Raw genomic sequence first — 25,743 nt, forward strand, 5'->3', positions numbered from 1 at the left:
TCTTGGGGGACACGGGTCTGCGGGGGAGCCTCATTTGGTGCAGTTCATCAGTTGAGTCAGTAACGTAGCATCCAGCGTAGGAAAGGTGGAGAGTTGCTTGTCGGAAGGGGGGCGGGGCCTGATCCTGGGTTAGTTGCCCTTGATTGGTGGGGGTATTGTTAATCTCGGAGATGATGTCCCTGGCCTTTTGGAGGAAGTAAGTCAGGAATGTGTTGCAGTCTAGGGGTGCGGCTGCAGATTTCACCTCCGATTTTTAGCTGAGTTCTTTTAGTATTCTGAAGGACCCTTTCTGCTTATTAGGTGCCGCAGTGATAAAATATCACGCTCTCAGACTTTTAAATATTAACAATAAGATCATGCATAAAGCAAGAGGCTGAGTCTGTGGTATCAGATACATAAAGGGCTTTATTCCAATAACTCGAGTCAAAGGGAGAATATCTCCATCACCAAAAAGGATCTGGACGGGGCTGAAAAGTATTCTCGATATTCTCAAAACATTATTCACAGAGTACAGTATATATACATTTCTCAATTGTACGTAAGCAAGAGAGCAAGAGAGAATGAGATAAGAGCATGTGGGCGTGTAAGTAGGCGTGAAGGTGGGCGTCCATGTGGGCGTCCACTTGATGATAAGGGGTAAATTGTCATGTGTGGGTGGATACCTGGAGATGATTTCGCAATGTCAGCAGAAATACTTGGCAGAGATGCGCGCTCAGCAGCATGACGTGTAATTGACGTGCAACTAGGGGGTGAAGGGGACTTGACATTTAGCTCTACATGTGGAGACAAAAGTCTGGGGTTATGTCAACCTAATCCCAAATCATATCTAATATCCTATGTTTAAAGAACTATGTTATCCACAAGGGAAGGGCTCTCGGACAGAATCTATTCTATACTGACTGTGTGTGTGTGTACAAGCGTCTAAGTGTCTACACTGAATGCGAGGGGATGGGAATATTCCATGATGACAGGGCTATGAATTACTTGCATGAGGGCAGAGAAACCGGGCCTTTTGCTTGGTAACTGGAGGAATGTTTACTTAAGCTACTAGGCAGGAATGCATCGGCTGAGGGGGAAGCAGATAATTCGAAGGTGAAATACAGCTCTTGGCAGAGAATAGGCTGATGTCAGGCTTCGTGGGCCGCACAGAGAATGAGACAAAGTTCATGGTCACAGATGCAGGCTCAAGCTGAAGCTGTCAGAGGCAGAGAGCAGGGAAAGGCTTTGAGGACAGAATCGGGCCTACTTGCCTGAACTGTAAAAATGGAGTAACTTAGCCATATAAAGTCGGTGGCCTTTCATACTTAGGAATCGAATATCCAGCCCATTCATGGCGGATCTGACAGAGGACATGTTAACGGTGGACGCACATGTGTTTGCGTCTTCGAAACTGGAACTGGAGGAAACATACATGTACTTGTAACATGCATATAGAACCATATAGAACCGTTGGGGTCCAAGATAGGGGACATAACTGATCAGGGAAATCCACATTTCCACATTCCCTCCTTGTCCCCTACTTGCCCGTCAAGAAACATCAATCTTCATTAATCCATCGATTTGCTCATGGAGCATCATTTCTTCTTCTTTCTTCTTCCGGGATCTTGAGCGAAAACCTTGATGTGGAATACACGATGTGGCACACAGACCACAAATCGCTGGTCCACATTGCAGGCATAGACAGCAACTGAATAGTATGAGAAGGCCAATACCTAGGAAGGATAGGACCCTCCATCCAAAGGTAGATAATACACTCCAAAACCAACCGGACCAAGTCCAGGTGCCTGGATTCTGGTGTATCTGGCTTACAATCTTATGAAGGCGAGTTATGGCTTTATATACAGATGGCGAATTTTCTGGTATGAAAAATGCAATAGCTTGATCCGATGACCCTACAAGCTCCGCCCCTATCGGCCAGGATAACGTCAAGGACAAGACTATTTTGAAGCACAACAATCCGCATAGCAGACTGCTCTTCTGTTAAATTGCCTAAGGCGGAAATAGTTTCGTTCACTACTGCTTCAAGGGTTCTGGTTAATCTACGTATCAGCTTACTATTGGTAACTGTACCTATATAGGGAAAGAAACCTTTATTGAAATCTGTGTATTTTTCCCATGCTGTTTCAGCGTAATTGACAATTGGGAGATCTCTCTGCTGTCTATTGTGTACTAAATGAGTATTTCTATGAGAATCAGGAGGAGCTAGGAAAACAGGTGATAGGAGGAATGCTATGTAACAGGTACCATCCCAATCTAGAGGTAAGCGTATATATGCGGTCTGGCCACATATAAAGTAGGAATGACGAGAAGCTCTAAATGTAGACTTGCCTTGATCACTGAATTTTATTACAGTGGTGCATTTACTATGGCCCATGTGTATGGAGCCATTCTTTCTTATACATAATTCCTCTTTTACTGGGAATACGGACATGGCGGGCAAGATTGGTGTAGCTTCAGATTCAACGTTCAGGATCATGAGGTTAAGTGTAAAATTACCTAATCCATATACTTCATTTCTTAGATCAGTTCCTGTTCTTTTGGGAAGTCCCTCCTTGTTAGGGTAGCAGACTTTAAGCAAAAACTAAATTCAGGTTTCCCCATACCCAGTTGTCTTGATAAACTGCGGAATTCGAATCTAGGGAATTAATCAAACTAAACCATGCTCCACAGGAGCCATTGTGTGTGAACGGATAGAGAAAAAGGGGCAAAACTCCCTTATAGTTCTGATAGGGGGGGAGTCGGCCACAGACCCAGCAGTCTGTAGTATTGCTAGTCTGATGTGAATGGTGCAGCATCTGAATAAAGGTATTGTTGCGTAAGGCAAGTCGATATGATAGCTCATAGGATGGCAGATCACTAAATGTGTGCTTTATGGTATCATTAGTGGAGGAGTGTAAAAGTGAGGCAATAGGAGGAAAAATAGCATGTAGTATTAAGCTGATACATATTATCGTGATGCTCTTAAGATATTGAAAAATTACAGTCACTATACATCTATTTGCTTCTTATCTAACTCTCTTATTTTTGCTTTATGTTATTGTCCAAGATCTTATGCGAGCCAGAATACATGTTCAACCGCTTCACCACCTAGTGGACTTAATTGATCAAACGGGTTCTGACTTTTTGAATCAAGGTTTAGCTTTGTGGAAACTTCTGGGCATTCTCCTCTAGAAAATGTTGTTCAAAATCCAAGTTCAAAGTTTTTTTCCTTTGTAAAAGAGTGGTGAAGGTGCACTTTGACTTTAACGGCCGTCCCCGTGGTCCAGAGCACTGACTTCGGCGCCTGTCATCCAGGAGCGATGGAGTATTCTTTGACCTGGGTGTTGTCAGGGAAGGCGGCAGCAACCTGCGAACAACAAGAGAGTAGTGCAGACATCAAGGAAGCCAGGTAATCTGTCAGCATGTTACTGTCAACATAAGTAATCTTTTAGGCATTGTAGTGCCCACATATTTTGGTGGTCTACCAAAGACCACTTCATAGGGAGATAAGCCTGTTCTAGAATGAGCTACAATTCGCATGTAAAAGAGGGCAACCGGCAGGGTTACCATCCAGTCTATACCTTTGTCTGCGCAAATTTTTAATGTCTGATTATGTCTTTCTACAAGGCCTGCTGCTTCAGGATGTCGCACACAATGGAATTTCCAGGTATACCCTAACAGAAGGGACACCTGCTTCATTAGTACCAGGACATATTTGTAACCTCTACATCTGTTTATTTGGATATAATCCATTTGGAGCACTTCAAAAGGGTGGTCAGGTGGATGGAATCCACCTTGTTCCATCGGAATGCCTTTACCTGCATTGAATTGGCAACAGATCATACATGTTCTGACCTTTTGTTTCGCTGCTGCACGCAGGTGCTTGTTGAACCATATATTCTGTAAGCTATCTATCATTGCTTTCTCTCCTAAGTGTGCAGGACTATGTGCGGTATTTATAATCACTTGTACCATGGTATCAGGAAGAAACCATGTGGATTTGCCCTTTGTCATCCAACCTTGATCAGTCAGTACCCCTCCTTGTTCCGATCATTTCTTTAATTCGTCTACAGTAGCATGTGTCTGAATGTCTTGTACATCCCTGGAAGGATCCCTAACTGTCATGGCTTTGGACAGTGATAGTATCTGTGATTTTGTCATGTCTAGTGGGGTCTGAGCTGTCTGTTTAGCAGTTCGGTCTGCCAGATCATTGCCTTGGGAAATGGTATCTGTGGCTCTAGTATGTGCTTTACATTTTAGGATAGCTATGGCTGTTGGTAAATGTATTGCTTCCAGTAGGGCTTGAATAAGGGGGCCATGCTGTATCTTGGCCCCATGAGAGGTCAAGAAACCTCTTTCTCTCCACAAAATCGGTGTAAATGTTTACTCTCAGGTACTTAGCTCTTATGCACGCTTGTGTCAGGGCGATGAGCTCTGCTGCTTGTGCTGACAATATGTCTATTCTTTTAGTCTCTATTATTACAGTATCAGCAGTCACTGCATATGCTGCCACTAATTCTCCCGCCCCTGTCCTCATGCATGAGCCGTCAACATATAGTGTTAGCTCGGGGTCTGGGAGTGCAACATCTGTCAAGTCTTGTCTTGGTTTAGTCACGGTATGTATTACTTCAACACAGTTGTGTGGTGAAACGCTTTCTGTACTGGAGGGCAAAAGGGTAGCAGGATTCAGTATGTTGCATCGTCTGATCTCTATGTGTGGTTGAAATAACGTCAGCTCATAATCCGTCAGTCTAGCTACAGTCAGGTGTTGTGTTTGTGTCCGGTTCAAGAGAACCTCTACTGCGTGTGGTACTTGTACTGTCAGAGGGTGGCCCAGCACTATCGAGTCACTTTGTCTTATGGCTAAGGCCATTGCTGCAACTGATTTTTGGCACGCAGGCACAGCCTGTGCTACTGGGTCTAATGTACTAGAAAAATAAGCACAGGGCTCGTGTTTTCCTGCATGATCTTGTGTTAGGACAGATAGTGCTGTTCCATCCCGCTCTGTCACAAAAAGCATAAACGATTTGTTGTAATCAGGGTTTGCTAAAACTGGTGCTTGACATAAAGCTCTCTTTAATTCTTCAAATGCCACAGTGTGTTCTTGTGTCCAAGAGAGGACTTTAGTAGAAGCTGTATTAGGGGCTTGGACTAATTCCCCTGCAAGATCACAATAAAACATGAGAAAAAGGGGAAAACACCATACCTATTTCCTTGGCTTAATTTCTAAGGGGGCTAATTTCTAAGGGGCTTAATTTCTTAAGGGGCTAGCGGGAAGCGAACCTCCTCAGGGGCCACCCTGTGTCTTGACAATACTATTAATCCCTGTGTGTAGCTACTGGGCGTAAGCAAAATTATAGGAGATACACAGCGTATGTGAAACGGCGAGAAATCCTTCAAATTAATGTACAAACCTCATTGTGTTAGCTCATAAGCTAGCCAAATGACATCTCATATGCAAATGTCCCTATTACATGAACCTACACCAACCTGAAGTCAATATTAATGCTAGGAGGCCCTAATAGGAATGCTAAATTACCTAAATATTCGGAAAACCAAGTTTAAGAACAGTTGTTAATGTTGATAATTAATAATTTATCTGCTAAAGAAATCAGTCAATGTGCAATAATTTCCACCTATACAATAAATAGCCTAATTCAAAAACAAGTCAACTTTTGGGGCCACCACTCACAAGAATGAGCTTACTAAAGCAAACTTTAAAAAGGAAATCCTGTCAGATATTTTCTCATTACCCTAAATACCGGGCCTCATATGTCCCTCTGTGGTGGCAGTCCCTATTTAAAACAGGCCTTTCAAGAGTTAAAATGCGAGTGCACAGATCATAATTGTTCCTTAATGTCCAATCTGGAAACATATGACCGAGGCTGCCTGTCTATAAGAGAAAGGCAGTTATGTGAAAAATATTTTAGTCTTGCATAGCCTTTTTCTTTTGTTTCATTCATCTCCAACACCAATTAGACATACACTGATAACGTGTTGTCTGCTATTTTGACAGCATGATAATGGTAATATCATGTCTGTGAAATTTAGTAATTGTGCCAAGCCATCAGTATACCGGGCACAGAAAGCATGGATAATTACACTAACATATATAAATGAGCAGCGATGCGTAATTACAGTACCTACAGCTCAGATGCGAACATTCTGGCCTGCTTAATTTGTCAGGCTTATAATCAATAACTTATTTACCTGCCCTATACAACCCCATCTGGCAGTGGGTCATCCCAATGATGACCGCGTCAAGTCTGACACACAGGATCAGCAACAATAATCAAAAAATGACGAACACACGAACCTGTCTCTTTTTTTTTTTTTTTTTTTTTTTTTTTTTTTTATAAAAATGTGCTATGCTTCTTTGTACACAATGTACCCTCATGTCCTAGTCGAAGATGCATCTCACATCTTTCCTCACAGACCCGTAACCACTGGATTATTTATCCAATGCAACCGGTGGCAGCTTGTGGCCACAATTCAAAAATGTCTGAATTTGAAAATCGTTTTTATATAGGCACATAGCCCTTAAAATTCCAAACAAGAGCAACATTTTACTTTCTGACCAGAAGCAATATAACAATTGCTAAAAAATAAAACAAATCTTCTCCATAGACATTTCCTCGGGGCACTTGTTTTGCACAGAATAGAACAAGGGAATCTTTCTCGACTTACATTTCTCAGCTGCCCTGTCTTATCAGAGAAGTTAAAAATAGCCCCTCAGCGCGGCCTGAGCCTGGGCTGCCAGCCATCTTTTGTTTGTTTTTCCTACTCCTGGCCCCAAGGCTCTCCAGCTGCAGGCATTACACAGATGCGATGTCAGAGAAGCCTTCTAAGCAGTGCCCTGTTCTGCTCCTCTCATCGGCCCCCACCTACACTGGCTACAAGGTCAGAATCTGTCTCCGATTTCTGTATCACATTCTGCTCTACACGGCCCCCACCTTCTCCTCACTCTGAAGCTGTCAAAGACAAAAAGACTACTCAATTCCATAAAAACTGCAATAATTCGCTCAATTGAAAAATTATTTTTACATACAATTTGCACTCAGGGGGTCATAATCTTACCGACTTGACCCTGCACATTGGCTCACTGGACCATCAAGAACACAAACCTGTATTCATGAAAAATTTGCAAATTCGAAATACCCACAATTCTTTTTCCAAGCTAAACTTGTCACTAATTATTTTTCGTTAACACTTTGTACATTAGGGGTGTCATCAAATCACAGGAGTTGCTCCTTCTCTAGCTGCACCCCTCTCAATTTCCTATTGACAATGTAGTCAAATGTTGGACCATGTAAACACCAGCTATGCGCTGTTCATTTGGTGGGGGGCTCAAGAACCTTTGGGCTACTATGTAATTAATATATGTATTATAACTGGTCTTTTTACTGGGGCCACTCTTGCTAGGTCCTCTGAAAGGACGGGATAAATACCAGCAACGTCAGTATTTCTTTTTCTGTCAGCCTGCGCTCATTTTACCAGCTCAAATTCCTCCTGTAACATCTCATCCTTGGCTTTTCCAGACTCCAGTCCACTCCTCTCTGCTTCGTGAAACACTTACTCTGACCTTCTATGTGACGCCTTGCGCCAAAAACTCAATGGCATCCTTCCAAGCTGGTCTACATTTTCTCTTTCATAAGAGTGTTTCGTTGTCCATCTACTTGTTCTGCTTTTACTCAGATACCTTCCTCAACTAACACGTTTTCTCGGGCTTTGTCTGAATCCTCCATACTTTTCTCTTCTTTTCTGAGCGCTTACTCTGTGCGTCTATGCTATTCTTTACGCCATAATTCAACAGCGTCTTTCTGTGACTGTCTAGCTTTCCTCTTCCACAACTCTTCTTCGACTTTCATGATACATTCGGCATCCCAGGTCCCAGCTACGGGCCATCTCTGACTTTCTGGTAACTCTTTGGTGTAGTCCACCCATAGATCAAGGAATAATATGGCGTCTAAGCCATGCTTGTGAAAAATAAAATGTCCTGTAGTGTCCCTAGGAGGAATAGGAACTGCTTCTTCAAGCACCCCTTTTCTGGTAGTAATCTGTCTTAACTTCGAGAAGAGCGGCATATTGACAACTGATCTGATACTTACTCTTGAACTCACTTAATACGAAAAAAACACAATAATGAACAGTGAACAATGAACAATCATTCATACCACAATATTTGAACACTTTAAACATTAAACATTAAACATTTTAACAACGACCGACAATGATGACAGTCTGCCTAACTAATCACCACGCTGAATTCTTGACAATAACTGAATACTTCGGAATACTTGATATACTGCTAAACAGTACATATACACTGCTAAACAGTGCAGACCGGATTTGTGTACCCAAATCCGTCTTGACCGGCACAACCTATGTGCGCGTCAACACGCCTCCCCGGCGATGGTACTCACCGAGTAGCTCCTTGAAACGGAAGGCCTCAGAGAATGGACTGGACTCGACGACTGCGGACATCGGACCCTCTGGACATCGGGACTTTGAAAACCTGGTGGGCCTCTGTATACCTCAGACGCAGCTCTCTCGCAGGTGGGCTCTGGGTAGACAATCTGCGTTCCTCACCGCCTCGTATGGATGCCTTGTCGCAGTCTGTCCCCTTCGGTGGCCTGAGGGAGTTGGCGGGAAAAACCCGCGACGTGCACGCTTGAAGTCCATCACGGCTATGGAAGGGGGCAAAACAGGACCTTCATCTCCGGCGTGTGGGGAAAGAGATTAAACTGTTCGGGCGCCATTCTGTGGTAAATAAAATATCACGCTCTCAGACTTTTAAATATTAACAATAAGATCATGCATAAAGCAAGAGGCTGAGTCTGTGGTATCAGATACATAAAGGGCTTTATTCCAATAACTCGAGTCAAAGGGAGAATATCTCCATCACCAAAAAGGATCTGGACGGGGCTGAAAAGTATTCTCGATATTCTCAAAACATTATTCACAGAGTACAGTATATATACATTTCTCAATTGTACGTAAGCAAGAGAGCAAGAGAGAATGAGATAAGAGCATGTGGGCGTGTAAGTAGGCGTGAAGGTGGGCGTCCATGTGGGCGTCCACTTGATGATAAGGGGTAAATTGTCATGTGTGGGTGGATACCTGGAGATGATTTCGCAATGTCAGCAGAAATACTTGGCAGAGATGCGCGCTCAGCAGCATGACGTGTAATTGACGTGCAACTAGGGGGTGAAGGGGACTTGACATTTAGCTCTACATGTGGAGACAAAAGTCTGGGGTTATGTCAACCTAATCCCAAATCATATCTAATATCCTATGTTTAAAGAACTATGTTATCCACAAGGGAAGGGCTCTCGGACAGAATCTATTCTATACTGACTGTGTGTGTGTGTACAAGCGTCTAAGTGTCTACACTGAATGCGAGGGGATGGGAATATTCCATGATGACAGGGCTATGAATTACTTGCATGAGGGCAGAGAAACCGGGCCTTTTGCTTGGTAACTGGAGGAATGTTTACTTAAGCTACTAGGCAGGAATGCATCGGCTGAGGGGGAAGCAGATAATTCGAAGGTGAAATACAGCTCTTGGCAGAGAATAGGCTGATGTCAGGCTTCGTGGGCCGCACAGAGAATGAGACAAAGTTCATGGTCACAGATGCAGGCTCAAGCTGAAGCTGTCAGAGGCAGAGAGCAGGGAAAGGCTTTGAGGACAGAATCGGGCCTACTTGCCTGAACTGTAAAAATGGAGTAACTTAGCCATATAAAGTCGGTGGCCTTTCATACTTAGGAATCGAATATCCAGCCCATTCATGGCGGATCTGACAGAGGACATGTTAACGGTGGACGCACATGTGTTTGCGTCTTCGAAACTGGAACTGGAGGAAACATACATGTACTTGTAACATGCATATAGAACCATATAGAACCGTTGGGGTCCAAGATAGGGGACATAACTGATCAGGGAAATCCACATTTCCACATGGTAAGCGGTAAGCATGGTTGTATAGGCTGTCAGTTCTGCTGGGTCATATGCTTTCTGCCACCTCCTCTCCGCGTGGCCGAGGCTTTGTTTCAGTGCCCTCAGTGTCTCGTTAAACCAGGGGTCCCCCTTCCCTTCATCTCTCACTCTGTCACTTCGCTCCGGTGCTATTTTATCTATCGCACAGCGTAGGGTGTTTGTCAGGGCTTCACTATCCTGGTCGAGATTTCCAGGTTTGAGGTTCGGGGGGGGTTCTTTGTAGGGCTTGTACTAGGTTTCCTACTTCTATTTTTTTCCCGCATCGCACCTTTCTCCACTCTGGGGGAGGTTGAGAAAATTGGCCCTCCATTGGAACCCAGCAGCTTAGTAGTGCGTGTTCCGACCATGCACAGGGGCTGATGGCTGTTAGCCTAGCCCCTGGGTGCGAGGTCCAGACGAGATACAGGATGTGCCCTTTTGAGTGTGTTGGTGCCTCCACCAGTTGGTGGAGCCCCATTGTGCACATTCCTGTCTCAAACTGTCTGGGGGGCGGCTCCTTTGGAGTTTTATCCAAGTGCTAAATAAAATCACCCGCCACCAGAAGTCGTTTGTAACGTGAGCATAGGTTTGTGATTACCTCCGCAAACAGATTGTTGAAGCTGGGGGTTGACAGTCGGGCGGTATACTACCAGCAGTAGTAGACAGGATGATTTTAGTGAGATTTTAACCCCTAGTATATCTGCGTTGTCCATGTTCTCTGCTACTACTTTGGTGGCTGCTAACCGTTTGTTAAACAGAATAGCTACACCCCCACCCCGCGTCTTTCCTTCTCTGTTTTGCCAGAAGGCTTCGAAGTTCCCCGGAAGTGCAGCGATGATGTCTGGAACAGAGGAGTCATCCAACCATGTTTCAGTGAGTGCTAGGATGTCTATGTCTCCATCCTGGAGGACAGAATAGACTTCTAGGTGGTGCTTCTGTAGGGAGCGCGTATTGAGGACTGCTACTTTCAAACCTAGTGGGTTACTAGGTATGGTGATGGTTTGGGGGGCTGTGCGCGAGGTGATAGAACCTCCCGCCTCATTTCTTCTCAGCAAATTTTCAGCGCTCAGCTTCTCTACTGCCTCTATATTAAGGGCGTGGCTACATGAGGCTATAGTCTGCAATTCTGCCATTGTGTAAGTCTGAGTTTGACCAGGGGTTCTGGCCCCTGGCCCCGGTCGGTCGTGGACAGGCTGCACGTCCGCTCCAGCATGGATTTTGAGCTACTCCCCTTCCACCCACCAACCAATCAGCTCTGCATGGCAGCAGCTGTTACCCCCCCTGGGCACTAGGCCGCTGTAGCAGAGCATGTGAGAAAGTGGTTCCTAAATAGGTACAAGATGAACAGAGTCCACAGTCCCCAGAGGTTTGGCAGAGGCTAAAGTTAGATATAACCTTACTCTCTGAAGTGGTAGCTTGGTCGAGCAGTAAGGCAGTATCAGAGGACAGTGTAAAGCATTTGTTGCACACACTCAGCCAGCAAATGGTCTCACACACTCAATACCTGAACTCTAGGCCAATGGTTTATATATATAAAAAATATATGCTTGTTTTATTTTAGAACCATCTATAGGTATTAAAATATACTTTCTCAGAATGAGATGCTTTATATAAATACTTTTGCAATATGCAATTGACTTTTGTAGAAAGTTACAAGTGGTTGCAATAGGCAACACAATTTTAAACACAATAATGCATTGAGTTCAATGGAAGTTTTAAGTTATTTGAAACAGATTACTTTTAGGATTACTTTTGGGATTCCAGGACTGGATCCTAGATTCAGTCCTGGGTCAGTACTTAGAATCAAGTGATAAAAGTCGACTTAATTACTGTGATGATTTTTAGACAATATTTTGCTATTTTAAAAGTTGACACAAAATATTTCATAGAAAACAGTCAATGATTCCCTATGGAAGAAAATTCAAGTTGCAGGTATAGTATGTTCTCATTACTTTTGTAATCCAGTACTGGGTACCTAGACTCAGTACTGGGACCTTTATCCAAAACAGGTAAGCAATTACGTTTTCAGAAGTTATACGATTTTTAAAGAATATTTAAAGTTTGACAGAAGAAATTTCACAGAAAAACAGTCAATGATTTCCTATGGGAGAAAATTGGGTTACTGGTAAGTACAGTTGTAAATATTTTTCAGAGTCAGTGCTGGGTACCAAGATCCAGCACTGGGAGTTCACCTAATAGCAGGTGAGTATTTTCGTTTTCGTTATCGGCTGATTTTTGGTGACTATTTTAAGATTTGAAAAGTCCACACTTCGAAGAAATTTCAGGAAAAAGCCAGTCAATGTTACCCTATGAAGAAAAGTGAGTTATCTGTTTAAAGTACTCGACTGGCAGAGTTAAGGTTCTGGGCATAGACTCAGGGGTCTCCCAGGGTCAGGTAGGTACAGTTGGTTCACCCTCAGCTGCACAAGAGCGGCCGGGTGCAGAGAGAGTTAGGTCCAATGTTATCCTACGAGAGGTAGGGGGGCCTTGGTTGGTGGCTGCTAACTAGCAGGCCACGCGGCTGTGGGAGCTGGGCTCCTGGTCACTTACTCAGGGCAAGTGGGGAAGTAGATAGGTGTAGAGGTTGCACTGCCAGGGCTGGGTGCAGGGTGCTTTTGAGCCTTCGGGCGCTCAATTGATTTCAATGGGAAATCTCCGGTTTAGAAAAAGACTGCAAGCTCGGGGACGAAGATTCTTCAGGTGCCACCACCACTTTGAGAGTTAAGTTGGGTAGTTGGAGGATAGGTAGGTACCCCCGGGATCGGGCACAGGAGGCCGCGGGGCGCCGGGTGCAGGGGTGCCTTTTGGTGTCGGGAAATCTTACCCTCTGTTGATCGCGGTTGGGGGGGCACCTGGTTCTGAGGCTGCAGGCCTCAGGAGTGTCGAGGGAGGTCCTTGGGTGCCGGACTCGGGGTCACAGTCGCCGGGGGGACGTCCTTGTGGTCTTTGTTCACTCCGGCACAGGCCAGGCTTGGCTGGTGCAGAGTGTGCTGGGTTCGCGGTTCTGGACTGCTGCCAGGGATTAGAAGTAGATTTTGAGTAGAGCCTCTACTCATGGGAGTCCCAGGGGTTTAGAGTCAAAAGGTAGCCAGGTCCTCCGGGGTTTGTAAGGTTGCTGGCCACAAGAGATGCCGGGTTGGAGCAGGAGCAGGTTCGAGGGTCGACAGGCCGGTAGGGCTGGGGGCCAAAGCAGTTGGTGTCTTCCTCTTCTTAGCAGCTGCAGGGCAGGTCTTCTTTCTTCTAGCTCTTCTTCGGATTTTGGAATCTGGAATCTGGGGAAGGAAGGTTCAGGGTGCCCCTAAATACTAGATTTAGGGGCGTTATAGGTAGGTGAAGGGCAGGGACCAATTGGTCCCTGTCCTGGGGTGGGTACACGCCCTATCCTGCCTCTCTCCTGTGGGAGGGGGGCAGTAGCCTAGTCCTGATAGGGTAGGGCTCCCCATCTTCAAGACCGCGGGAGCCCGGAGATGTGCTTCACCTCGCCTCCCCCACCTGAGGGGTGGGGTTGGAAGGCTGGCACATTCCCTGTCCTTATTTGGGGTTTCCGGACAGGCTTCCCTCCAGAGTGGGGGGTTGCAGTGGCCTGGGGAAGCTCACCGAGGCAGCATGCCTTTGAAGCTTCCCCCTGCCCATCCTGGGGGAGGAGATTTAGCAGCTCGCCCAGGATGTGCATTGTTGCAGGCCCAGGAGAGCAGGGGCTCTCCACCCAGTGGTCCAGCAACATGTCTGCTGTGTGGCAGCCTAGGCAGCCTCAGAGCAGACGTGGATTGTAGGTTAGGTTTTAGGGGGCATCTCTAAGATGCCCTCTGGGGTGCTTGGTACATTAAATCCCACACTGGCATCAGTGTGGGTTTAATGTGCTGAGAAGTTTGATACCAAACTTCTCAGTCTTCAGTGTTGACATTATGTTGCTGTGGAGTTCGTGTTTGACGAGCTCTCAGCACCATGTACTCTTAAATGGCAGCACTGCACTTACAGTGCCCAGGGATGGACCTGGGTACTGTAGGGGCACAGGGCTCCTGCTCCTGTGCCCACACCATTGGCATAGGGCACCCAGCTAGCTGATGTATGCCATGGCAGTGTAGGTGATGCACATGGCACACAGGGATGTGTGCCATGTCGAATCTTTATTTTGTCTTGCACCCAGACACCCAGCCTGCAAGGGCAGTGTGTGTGTGTAAGGGTACAGGGCCTCTAAGGGTGGCACAATGAGTGCTGCAGCCCTTAGAGGCCTTCCCTGGTCGCAAGGCCCTGGGTACCTAGGATACCATTTACCAGGGGCTGACATGTGGCCAGGGTTTGCCAATTTGGGTTTTGTGTTTTTAGGGAAGGAACATAGGCCCTGGGCACCTGATTGGCAGGTGTCCAGGGTACACTCAGTCAAAGTACATTCAGCAATTCAGCAAAAAGTGGGGGCATACCATGCAAGAAAGATGGCACTTTCTCACAGAGCGGAAGTGCGATGCCCTAGGCGGTAATATCGGTGGGGAGAAGTAGCGCAAATTATTGTCTCTTCAAAGTGCAAAATCTATTTAAAACAATAAAACCAGTTTCACAATCAATTTTTAAAAGGTGCCGCACAATGTTAAAACCAATTCCCCTGCTCCTGATACACCCCCGAGATTTTAGCAGTGGGAATATCGAATTTCAGATAAAAACAATTCAATTATAACATTTTAAAAGCAAACATATGCATGCATTGAGACCGCAATCAGACTGTGCTTGCTTGTGCCTTGTGTGAGTAACTGCACCTTCTGTATTGTTCTTTTTACCCACAGAGCAGTATGCTCAAAGCAGACATATAAAGTGCCGCTCTTCTACAATGAATCCTTCATTCAGCCCGTGTATCGACCCTACATCACCACCTGCAAAGGGCACCAGATCTGCAGCCTGTACAGGTAAAGTGAGGCTTGGGAACTGGAGGGAGTCCGGGAAGAGAACCAGCGGTCCTGCTGAGGCCCTAAAGAATGAAGAGAGCGGTAGGTCTAAGTGGAATTTCAATTACAGCAGAGTAATCGAAGTAATTTCATTAACTCCGCTTTACTCTTTCAATCAATCAATCAAACATTTGTAAAGCACGCTACTCATCCGTGAGAGTCTCAAGGTGCTGGGGGGGTGTGGGGGAGGAGCAGCTACTGATCAAACAGCCAGGGATTGAGGAGTCTCCTAAAGGTCAGCAGGTCCTGAGTCTGTCGTAGGTGGAAGGGGAAGGAGTTCCATGTCTTGGCGGCGAGGTGGGAGAAGGATCTGCCGCCAGTGGTTGTTCGGTGGATGCGTGGAACAGTGGCGAGGCTGAGGTCAGCGGAGCAGAGCTGGCGGTTGGGGGTGTAGAAGGTGAGTCACTTGTTGAGGTATCCTGGTCCTGCATTGTGAAGTGCTTTGTGAGCGTGGGTGAGGAGCTTGAAGGTGATCCTCTTGTTGACAGATAGCCAGTGCAGGTCCTTCAGGTGGGCGGTGATGTGGCTGTGGCGGGGGATGTCGAGGATGAGGCGTGCGGAGGAGTTTTGTATGCGTTGGGAGTCTCTTCTGGAGTTTGGCCGTGGTTCCCGCGTAGATGGCGTTGCCGTAGTCCAGCCTACTCTTTGACATGGAATTACCGATAATAACACGATTACGCAGGCTTGCGTAATTAAGAGTCATTTGGGGGAAATATCCTACTGCAAGAGCACATTTAGCGAGCGTGAGCAGCTGCTCATGATCACTATTTGTTTTCTGCTGCATTTAGCGCAATTTCTTAGCACAAAATGCATCCCCGCATCCATTTTGGACACAAAGGTGCATCTTAGCTAAAAAAATATTGCTGAACGCTGGGAGTATCTTGGGGGGAATTATACCCCAAGTGCACATATAGGGAGCGCAAGCGACTGCTCGCTATTCAAGATCTGTTGCATTTAATGCTATTTCTTAGTGTAAAAAAGCATCCTTGCGAGAGGGCATTGTTGCAGTAATAAAATAGTGCTAAATGCAGGATTGCTATTCTCGCGGTATACTGTGTAATCTCTCAGACATTTTGGGTGATTTTGTGTGATTACGCTACACAGAATTACATGAGTTACGCCCACACCCAGAGAGGGGGCTGCATGAAACTTCAGTACACGGACAGTGTAACCTGATCTAATTTATTACTTCATGCATACAATCAAAGAATGAATGAATGTATTGGGAATTTGTGTAGTACCCCATGCTTCAGTAAGCCTTTGTTTGTGGGCCTACCAGTGTTGGCGATTATTATACAGCCTAGTTAAGATGGCAAAGTGACTTGGATATGGAGTTTTAAACTTAATGTAAGATACAATCGTCTGTTTTGGAAAAATGGCCCAAAATACTTTTATGTATGTATTTTTATAAATGTGTTTTAAAGCATTCTGATTGCATGATGGGGATGGTAGGAGGGCCTTTTATTATTTTCTTCGTGATCAATGTCCTACATTTAGGTCATTCATAATGGCCGCCACTGGAATATTACAAGTACCCGGCGTGCCATTTTCAAGCTTGTCTGGAGACTATTCTTGTCTTCTCACTGACTCTTCTCCACACCCACCACCTCTAACCCCGTCACATCTTCCACCGCTATCCACACATATTCTAGGACACGTATATTCAATAGTGAAGTTGGTCTTTGACTGGGGAACAGTGCAGGACTGGAGAAAAGCCATGGGAAAGTGGGGAGGTGTTTATTTTTGGGGGTCGTTGCCCGCTGGGGACACCGATCTCTCCACATGGTAAGAATAGATTCTAAAACAGCCCATTTGTAACCCCCATGGCTGAAAGAGAGTCAAGAATGAATCAATTTGATATTTGACTCAGACAAGTGGAGCAGCCATTGTATTTTTATGATGTAATAGTTGTTGCAGGGGATTCGCATTATTATTTTTTTAGCCTAAACCAAGCCTTTTTATTGAGGGCCAGTCAACATTTTTTGTTTCCAGGACAGTCTACAAAGTGTCTTTCCGCCAGGTGAAGAAGGAAGTGCTGCAGACCAGCTACATCTGCTGCCCGGGGTGGCAGAAAAAGCACCCCAGCGCCACCAGCTGTGACGAAGGTGAGTTCTCATGAGGGCTGGAGGGCACTGAATATGGAGGGTTGAAGTACAAAGAGGGCGAGATGGGTTGGGTAGGGAGAGCGGAAGGCGGTAGAGGCTAGAAGAGATGGTGGCGACAGGAAGTAATAAAAGGACAACAAAAGAGGAATGACAAATGTTAGACATCGGGTTTCTAGTTGGCAGAGGTATGCACCCTGTCCAAGTAGGAACCACAATTCTAGTCAGGGTAAGTCAACACAAACCTAAATTATCCTGTGCTCACCCTCTGGTAGCTTGGCACAGAGCAGGCAGGCTTAATTTAGAAGGCAATGTGTAAAGTATTTGTGCAATAACTCATACAACAAAACAGTAAATACACCACAAAAAGACTCCACACAACTGTTTAGAAAAATAGAGAATGTTTATCTGAGTAAAACAAGACTAAAGCAATAAAAAATCCATCAAGTAGAAGTCTAGATATTTAATTTTGTAGAAATAAATGCAATGAAGCTCTTAGAAGAAGGTAATGCTAAAAAGGTTACTTCAGGTCGCGTGGGACTGGTGCAAATCCAAAGTTCAGGCTGACCGCGATGAAGTGCAGTCCGGCTACGGGGACCAACTTGGGCCCGCTGAACACAGTACCTTGGATCCTGGGGCACAGTCTACACAGCGAGGATTTGCGATGTCTGGATCAGTTCCAAGAGGCTGTGCGGCGAGCCTTTGCGAGGCTTCGCGTGATCCGGCGTCCGTTCCGAGAGCTGTCAGCTGTGTGGAGAGGCTTCGCATGGTTTCACGATTTGGCAGAAGCTCAGCTGCTGAATCCACTTCAGAGGCCCAGAACTTGGAAGGGGCACCTCAGGCAAGGGTAGGACTCATAGAAGGCAGAGTGCAGCTGCACAAGCAGAACTGCAGGAAGTCTTTTGTGTCCCTGAGACTTCAGAAACAGGAGGCAAGCAAACAAGCCCTTGAAGATCACTTGGAGGGAAGGCAGAGTCCAGCTCTCCTTCCAGCAGGGTCAGGGAGCAGCCGTAGTAGGGCAACAAGCAGGAAAGCAGTTCCAGAAAAGCAGTCCTTCTAGAAAAGTAGTCCAGCTGAGTATGTTGAGCAGCACCGCAGTACACTGACAGAGGTTCCACTCAAGATCCAGAAGTGTCCGATTAGGGAGGATCAGAGACCCAGTACTAAACCCTAATGTGCCTTTGATGTGTGGGTACTCCAAAGAGTGGTTTTGAAGTGCACGAGCACCCCTTTTAAGCCAGTCCTGTCTGCCACCTTTTCTAAGGGGATTCCCAGCCATTTGTGTGGGGTTAGGTCATTACTCCTTCATGTCCCGTGTGAGCTCTCTTTAACTCCTGTTTGCCCAGGCTGGCCATCGGAATGAAGAGGGATGTTCAACCATCAATGGCCTTCCTGGCTTTATGGCTGTCGGTGAGCTCTGCATGAATGAGATTTGTCATCCCATCCAGACGGGTATTGGAGCCAGGCTGGAGATCACATAGAGCAAAGCTAAGAGCAGAAAAATTCTAACTGTCTGAAAGTGGCATTTTTGCTCCAGTAGTGTTAAATCCAGCTTTACCAGCAAAGCGCATTTACCACGACTATTCCACCCATATCAACCATGATACAGCTACTCCCCTGGGATCTGGAATTACCACTTAGAAATACGGAGGGAATTCCGAATGCTAGTCTTGGAGGGAAGTAGGCCTCTCCGGAGATATGGTTAGGGGGCTACTTGCGTGGGTGATACAATCAGTGCAGCGGGCATACTAGTAGCATTTAAGTTACAGGCCATGGGCACCTTCAGTGCATGTTACTAGGGACTTATAAGTAAATTAAATATGCCAATTGGGCACAGTCCAATGTTACCATGTTTTAGGGGAGAGAGCAGAAGCACTTTAGCACAAATTAGCAGCAGTAAAGTGCACAGAGTCCTACAGCAAGCAAAAATGGGTACAGAAAATGGTTGGAGGCAGGGGAAATAGTTGGGGGAAGATCCTCCCAAGGTTGTCAGGTCTAACAACAAACAACAATAAAGGATAAGGGAAGCTGAGGCAGAAGGGCTGTAGAAAAACGGGGTGATCTCACTATAGTGCCTCAGAAAGAACGGTGGGGCTGGAGTAGAGTCAGTCATGTGATGCAACACCATTTCAGACAAAGATCACCTTGGTCCACTCAGAGTAATTCTACATCCTGCAGATCACTTTGTGATTGGTCACAAGAAATTTGGCTTCATCACTCCTATCCTGCTAACCCTCCCGTGGCTTCTTATAGAGGCGAGAGCCCGATTTAAAACTGCTCGCACCACTCACAAAGCACTGCCCTCATCTTCGCCCATGTACCTAACTGAGAAACTGAAACGTTTGGGTGCCAAAATGGGGTAAAAAACACACAATGGCTTCTCCTTGAGCCTCCCACCTTCAATCTAGAGCGGTTCATGAATCAATCATTCTCCAGAAGCAATACAAATACTTGGAACTCCCTCTCTTCGACCCTCCACTTGACCATGTGCCATGCTAACTTCAAAATAGATCTTAGATTTCTCTTCGAAAGACACTTGGGTTCAATTCTTCTACTTACACTTGCTCTCCAATGTATGCTTTAATTTGCCTGATGTGACATCTCAAAGTTTACCCCTGCACCACCCGTCAGGGAAGTTGAATACCTAATGTATTCTTGATCTGATTGTTTTGTAACAGTTCTTTAATAAAGCACCCTGATGCCCTGGGCCATGTCCACGCAAGATAAAATCACAAAAGTAAATCAATATGAAAGTATGGGGCTGCCCTTGTCTCTCACAGGGACACAGTTGACCAGCAGCTTTGTAGCACTGCATACCCATGCCTGCACCCTCCTGTGTCCTCCCCCTCCCCCCCACCTGATGTGGGGAGGAGCCTAGGAGGTGGGGTTTGAGCAAATGGAAATAGATTCCCCCTCTATCCCAAATATACCTCAATTTCCGGGGTACTTTCTCTCTCCCAGAATGCAATACTTAATTCCTAGCCCCACAAACATTTCTTGAAACATCTGTGTACGCAGCTGTCCAGCACTTCATTCTCCCTGTCCTAACATTAACAAATGTCTCCCGCTTCGCCTTGTTTGGGGTAGCAGTGTAATGTGTGCTTGTCTTTTGGTGTTCTCATGCAGCGGTGTGCCGCAAACCATGCCAAAATGGAGGACTCTGCGCCAGACCCAACGTGTGCGAGTGCCGCCCAGGGTGGGGAGGGAAGTACTGCCATGTTGGTGAGTAGAACAACAAAATAATAAGAACAACATTTGCAATCATCCCCTTTTTCTATACTTCCCCCTAAAATTCCCCTACTGCCCATTCTCAATGCACCAGGCTCTTCTCGTGCCACCCGGCGGAATGCCTCATGCACTGGCAGATCAGGGCTGCTTTTAATAATTCATGATGGAAATTAATTTTGAATCATGAGCACAGGGCCCTTAAGAGCGTGGGGTCCAAGGTAAAGATTCTCAGCTGCCCATTACTTATGGCAGCCTTGCTCTCTCTCTCTCTTTCTCATTCTCAGTCTCTGTCTCTCTCTCTCTCTCTCTCCCTCTTGTCCACCTCTACCCTCTCACATGTGTGTGTTTCTGATGGTCTCTATTCTGGTCTTTCAGATGTGGACGAGTGCCAGGCACGTGTGACGTTCTGTGCTCATCGCTGTGTGAATACGGTAGGCAGCTACAAGTGCGAGTGTCAACCTGGCTTCTCACTTGGATCAGATAGCAAATCCTGTGACAAACTGCCTACCACAACATTTCCCCCGCTGATGCCTGCTTCAGGTAAGCTCAGGGTGTATAGAAATGTGTGGGGGGGTGGGTAAGCTGAGGGTGTGTTATGTTATACATTTTTGTAAAGCGCGAATATTTACCCAGAGGTGTCAAGGCTCTAGCTCAGTGAAAATAGAACAGAGCTCCTAATGATGGGTGCGACTTCTCAGAAGTGTTACTAGAGTGGTGGTTTCCTTACTTTACTTACTAAACAGCCATGTTTTTAGTGCCTTTCTAAACATGAAGAGATTTGAACTGTTCCTGATGCGGGGGGGAGTGGGGGGTAGGAGGTTCTATTCCTTGGCAGTAGTATTTACAAAAGGTGTGTGTGTGTGTGTGGTGCAAGCTGGGTGGGTGTGTGCGGGTATGGTGTAAGCTGAGGTGCATTTGTGTGTGTGTGTAGTGCAAGATGAAGGTGTGTATGTATGTGGTGTAAACTGAGGGTGTGTGCGTAGTGTAAGCAGAGGCTGGTTATGTGTGTGGTGTAAACGGAAGGTCTGTGTGTGTTGTAAGATGAAGAGTGTGTGTGTGTGTGTGTGTAGTGTAAGATGAGGGGTGTGTGGTATAAGCTCAGATTGTATATGTGTGAGTTTAGTGTAAGCTTGGGTGTATATGTGTTGCTATGTGGTGTAAACTCAGGGTAAGTGTACACTGGTATCTATATATACACATATTCCATAGGAAAACTAAAGATGAAAGTGTGTTAAGTGTGGTAATCAAATTAAGAGCTCTCACACTGGATCGTCTTGAAAGGAGTTTATTGTATCAGAGATAAAATCCCATACCACAGTCATGCCAGGCACAGCTAGCAACTGAACTGCCTGGATCAAATAATGGCACTGACATGTGTCACCATAGAATGTGAGCATATCCTAAAGGAACCAACAACTTCAGCCCGGCTGAAGCTGCCTGCCTATGTATATTATAACACAGCTCCCTCCCCTAGGAAAAACTTATAAGATCAAGAAAAATCCAAACCAGCAAACAAAACATCAGACACATACTGGACATGGAGGTCCAGCTGATGAATACAGAACACAAATCAATTACAGCAACCTCAACACAGCACACCCCTTAAAAGCAACCTCCAACACACCCTAACTACAAACATAGTCTCCTAAATAACATGGAGGCCTCCTCATCCTCACCTCTTTTTCACCATGTAGTCTTCCTATTGAACCATTTCCACTTCTCAGAATTTCAGTTGTTTCCTGAGACCTGCCCTCTCCTTGATGGTTTATAAATTCATTGTCATTCATTAGTAACCAAGCAGAGCATCACCCGACTTCACTTCCACCCTACCCTGTCTTTGGCCCAGAGCAACTCTCCTGAAATGCCACGTTTTCCCATTGTCCAGCTTGACCCAATTGCCACCAACAGTCTTTACCCTGTAAAGCCCCCGAACTTGGTCAGTCTTTTACCAACTCCACCCGGCTTAACCTTGACCCAATAACCTACATGAATGAATGAATGAAGCATATTTATAGAGCGCACAGCTTCTCAGCAAGAGTGTCCCGGCGCTAATAGTCTTGAACTAAGAGACTAGACAGTCACACCTAGCACTGGAAGAACCAAGTTATCAGTAAGTGTTCTCAGAAAGGGGCCAGGCGGACCAGGGGACCTATAGATTAAGACCCCGGTCAGGCATTGAAGAGATGAAAGAGTACAACAGAAAACAAGACATTCTGCATCCTCAACATGGTCCATAGACATGGAGGAACAGTTAAACTCCTATTTAAACACAATGGCGACACTCCCCACCCCTGTCAAACGGTCTTTCCTAAGCACCATCAAGTTATACATCCATGAAAAGTTTTTGCACGTTTCCTTTTGGGCACCCTCATTTGCTCATAGAGACACCATCACGCATCCAGGATGGAACCAATTTGTTTTCTGGCTGCCTACCCCGCATCATCTCATAAGGGACCTTTCCTGTACTTGTATTTACCATGGTGCAATATGCCCAAACCATGTCTTTGATAGCATCCTGCACTGACAACCCAGCATTACACGCTAGTTGCATTGTACCCGTTACCAATTTATTGACCCTCTCAACTAGTCCATTCCCTTGGGGATTGTACAATGAAGTACATGCAGGCCTTATATCAAGGGTATCCAAAAAACATTTAATCTCCTGCAAAGTAAGAGAGGGTATACTCTCTCTTCTAAACACTACACCTAAGACATCAATGGTTGAACTAATAGTAGTACACTTCATAAACACCACCTCCACACATTTTGATTTTGCATCTACCAGTACAGCAAAGACCTTCTCTCATTCGTTAAGGAATTAGAAAGCTCCGATAATGTCTAAACACAACTTCTCCCACACCTCAGTAGCTTCAGACCAATTCTGTTTCTCTTCCAAATTGCCTATACCCACTCTCAATCGCGTCTCAGAATCTGCACACATTTCTAACTTCTCTACCCACTCGTTCACTTGATTGTCCATGAGTGACCACCAAAATGTTTCTCTAACACTCTTTATGGTTAACATCTGACCAAGGTGTCCCTCATGTGCTAGACTGACTAACCTAGGTCTGACTGCAGTAGGTGGCATGAATCTTTCCCCTCTCATCAGCAACCAATTATCATAAACCATTAGTTCATCCACCATCTTGAGGAATGGTTTTACCATGTCTTGAAAGGTACTCTTTCTCCTCACCATTCCTTTAATCAATTTTACAACACTTTGTAGGGTATCATCCTGCTCCATGGCCCGATCCAGTCCTCCTTAGAGACTGATCTTCCTAAGCCTTCTGTGGCATCATTTACACTGGTTACCACTTATTTTGCAGTGAACTTAGACTGTTCCGCAGCTTTGTCAGGCAATCTAGATAAACAATCAGCAACCTTATTCTTCCGTCCCGGCACATACTCCACCATACACTCATAATGCTGCAATTCTACTGCTAATCTTGCCAACCTCCCTGAAGAATTTCTTATGCTTCCAGGTGCCAAAACTTTGAGTTGAGGTTTGTGATCTGTCCTCATCCTCTCTATCAACACTGAATACTCAAGAGTTCACCATCTATACCCACACCCTCCACTCATATGTTCACCCTCTCCAACTGTACCCATTACCATGCAGTCTGGCACTCCTGTGTGGGAGTGAGTACACTCAATGAGTTCATTGTACGTCATACTGCTCCCTTTGCATCTGCTCAACTCAGAAGCGCCTGATCTGGAAACCTCTTCCTGGAAGCCTCACATTACACCCCGCTAACCTCCTCTTTGTTTTCTTTCAGAGCCATGGGACGCAGCCTCTGAACGACTCTCAAACGAGGTGCATGAGCTGAGGAGCAAAGTGAAGACCCTGGAGGAGGTAAGTGCCAGATTAGGACTTTTGGAATCTACCCTTGACTTGGGTCTAGAACAAGCACTGCTAATATAATAAGTTCTAGAGCAAATAGTATTTGCAGCGGGTTCAATTTGAGGGCTTGTAGTTATATCCGGTTCTAGAGCAGAAAATCATTGGAGCAGGTTTGAAATCAGTACGTCATTGGAATAGTGCTAGAACATGCTTTCCTGTGAAAGAGTTCTATAAGAAAAACTGTCTTTGGAGAGGCGTTTAGATAATACTGTCCATGAAGTAGGTTCTGCAGCATAAACTATAGGCTGAGCAGGTTCCGGAGAATAAACTGCCCATTCAGTGGGTTTTAGAGCAAAACTCCTTGACTTTGGGGAAGGTTCTAGAACAGAGACTGATTGCTGAGTAGTCTTGTCTGTGAAGCAGGTTGTAGAGTGGAATCTGCACTCTGTGGAACAGAAAGGGCTATTGTAACGGGCTGTAGAGTCCTGTCCATAGAGAAGGATGTAGGGCAACCTATTCATTTAGCAGGTTCTGCAGCAGGCTGCAATGGTTTCAGTTTAACAGCAGACATTCCATGGAAAGTGTTCTCGATTACGCGGTTCCTGAAGTAGGTTATAGAATACATCCTCCCTACAGCAAGGCACTAGCGCAGTCTAAAGGATACGGATCGTGCATGGGGTAGATATAGGGTCAGAGTGAGGTTATCCTTTAGATACACTCAAGAGCAGGCACATCCATAATGAAGGTCCTAGAGCGGGAACCGTCCCCTACACTAGATACTCCTTGTCGCGTGCTCGTTAGCACTACATGTTCCTACAGCAGCTTCTATAACAGTTTCTTAAGTAGAGCTAGAGGGATCAAAATGAGAACCATAGTTGAAGCATGTTTATAGAGGAGACAGATCCTGGAGAAGATCACCGAAGAGTGATATCTTACTCAGGACTTGTGCAGGTTCTGAAAGAACCAGTTTCCCTAGTGCATCTTTTAACAAGCATCCTCGGTGGATGCTCTAGGTAGAAAAGTGCCTCTGGGCAAGATTCTATTGGTGAGTGTTAGCGACAATACAGGATGTGAAATGAACAATGCTGTAGTTACTGGTTGTGGAGTCGGGAGTGTTACTGTCTCTGGAGTAGGCCGTGCTCTTTAGACAAGTGTTTAGAGTTGGCAGATCCATCGGCACAGCTTCTAAGGCATACATCTTTCCTGGTACAAGTACTAAAGTTAATAATGTCCCTCTTGGTGATTCTAGACTGAGATGTCCCTTTGCTGGAGGTTTTGAATCAGATGATACCCAGAACCTGGTAGATCTAGATGGGTACAAGGAGACGCTAGAGCAAAAAAAGTCCTGCCTCATAGTCGAGCAAGTACCTTTCACAACTTATCAGTAAGAAGACCGACAATCTGGTCCTGGGTGCTCCAAACCACCTGACATTCCACAGAAGAACACCTCCAATAGCTACACTTGTGCAACACATCATTACTTCTCTTAGTTAAATGCCCATAATTATTGTATTCAAGATAGATTCTAACTTAAGGATGAAAACACAAGTTAAGCCCATTATCACCAACATATTGTCTCTTTGTTCCTCTCTTAAGAAGATTATACATTTTTTTTCACCTACTGGTGGAGTCGATAGTAAACCCCAGAATGACTCTGGTTAAAGCGCTGTTTCTTTTTCC

At 45.5% G+C, this 25,743-nt stretch overlaps 1 protein-coding gene across 4 annotated transcripts in view; it reads left to right on the forward strand.

Moving 5' to 3' along the window:
* LOC146770467 (epidermal growth factor-like protein 8) overlaps positions 1-25,743 on the forward strand; it is a 79,168-nt gene that overhangs the window by 42,998 nt on the left and 10,427 nt on the right. For all 4 annotated transcript variants that reach the window (XM_085640430.1, XM_085640428.1, XM_085640429.1 and 1 more), the window contains 5 exons: positions 14,734-14,853; positions 16,885-16,997; positions 20,121-20,216; positions 20,598-20,762; positions 23,999-24,075. In XM_085640430.1, the coding sequence (XP_085496556.1) occupies positions 14,734-14,853; positions 16,885-16,997; positions 20,121-20,216; positions 20,598-20,762; positions 23,999-24,075 (571 nt within the window). The remainder of the gene's footprint in view (positions 1-14,733; positions 14,854-16,884; positions 16,998-20,120; positions 20,217-20,597; positions 20,763-23,998; positions 24,076-25,743) is intronic.

The sequence above is a fragment of the Triturus cristatus genome, unplaced genomic scaffold (assembly GCF_964204655.1).
Source record: "Triturus cristatus unplaced genomic scaffold, aTriCri1.1 SCAFFOLD_205, whole genome shotgun sequence".
NCBI classification, from domain to species: domain Eukaryota; kingdom Metazoa; phylum Chordata; class Amphibia; order Caudata; family Salamandridae; genus Triturus; species Triturus cristatus.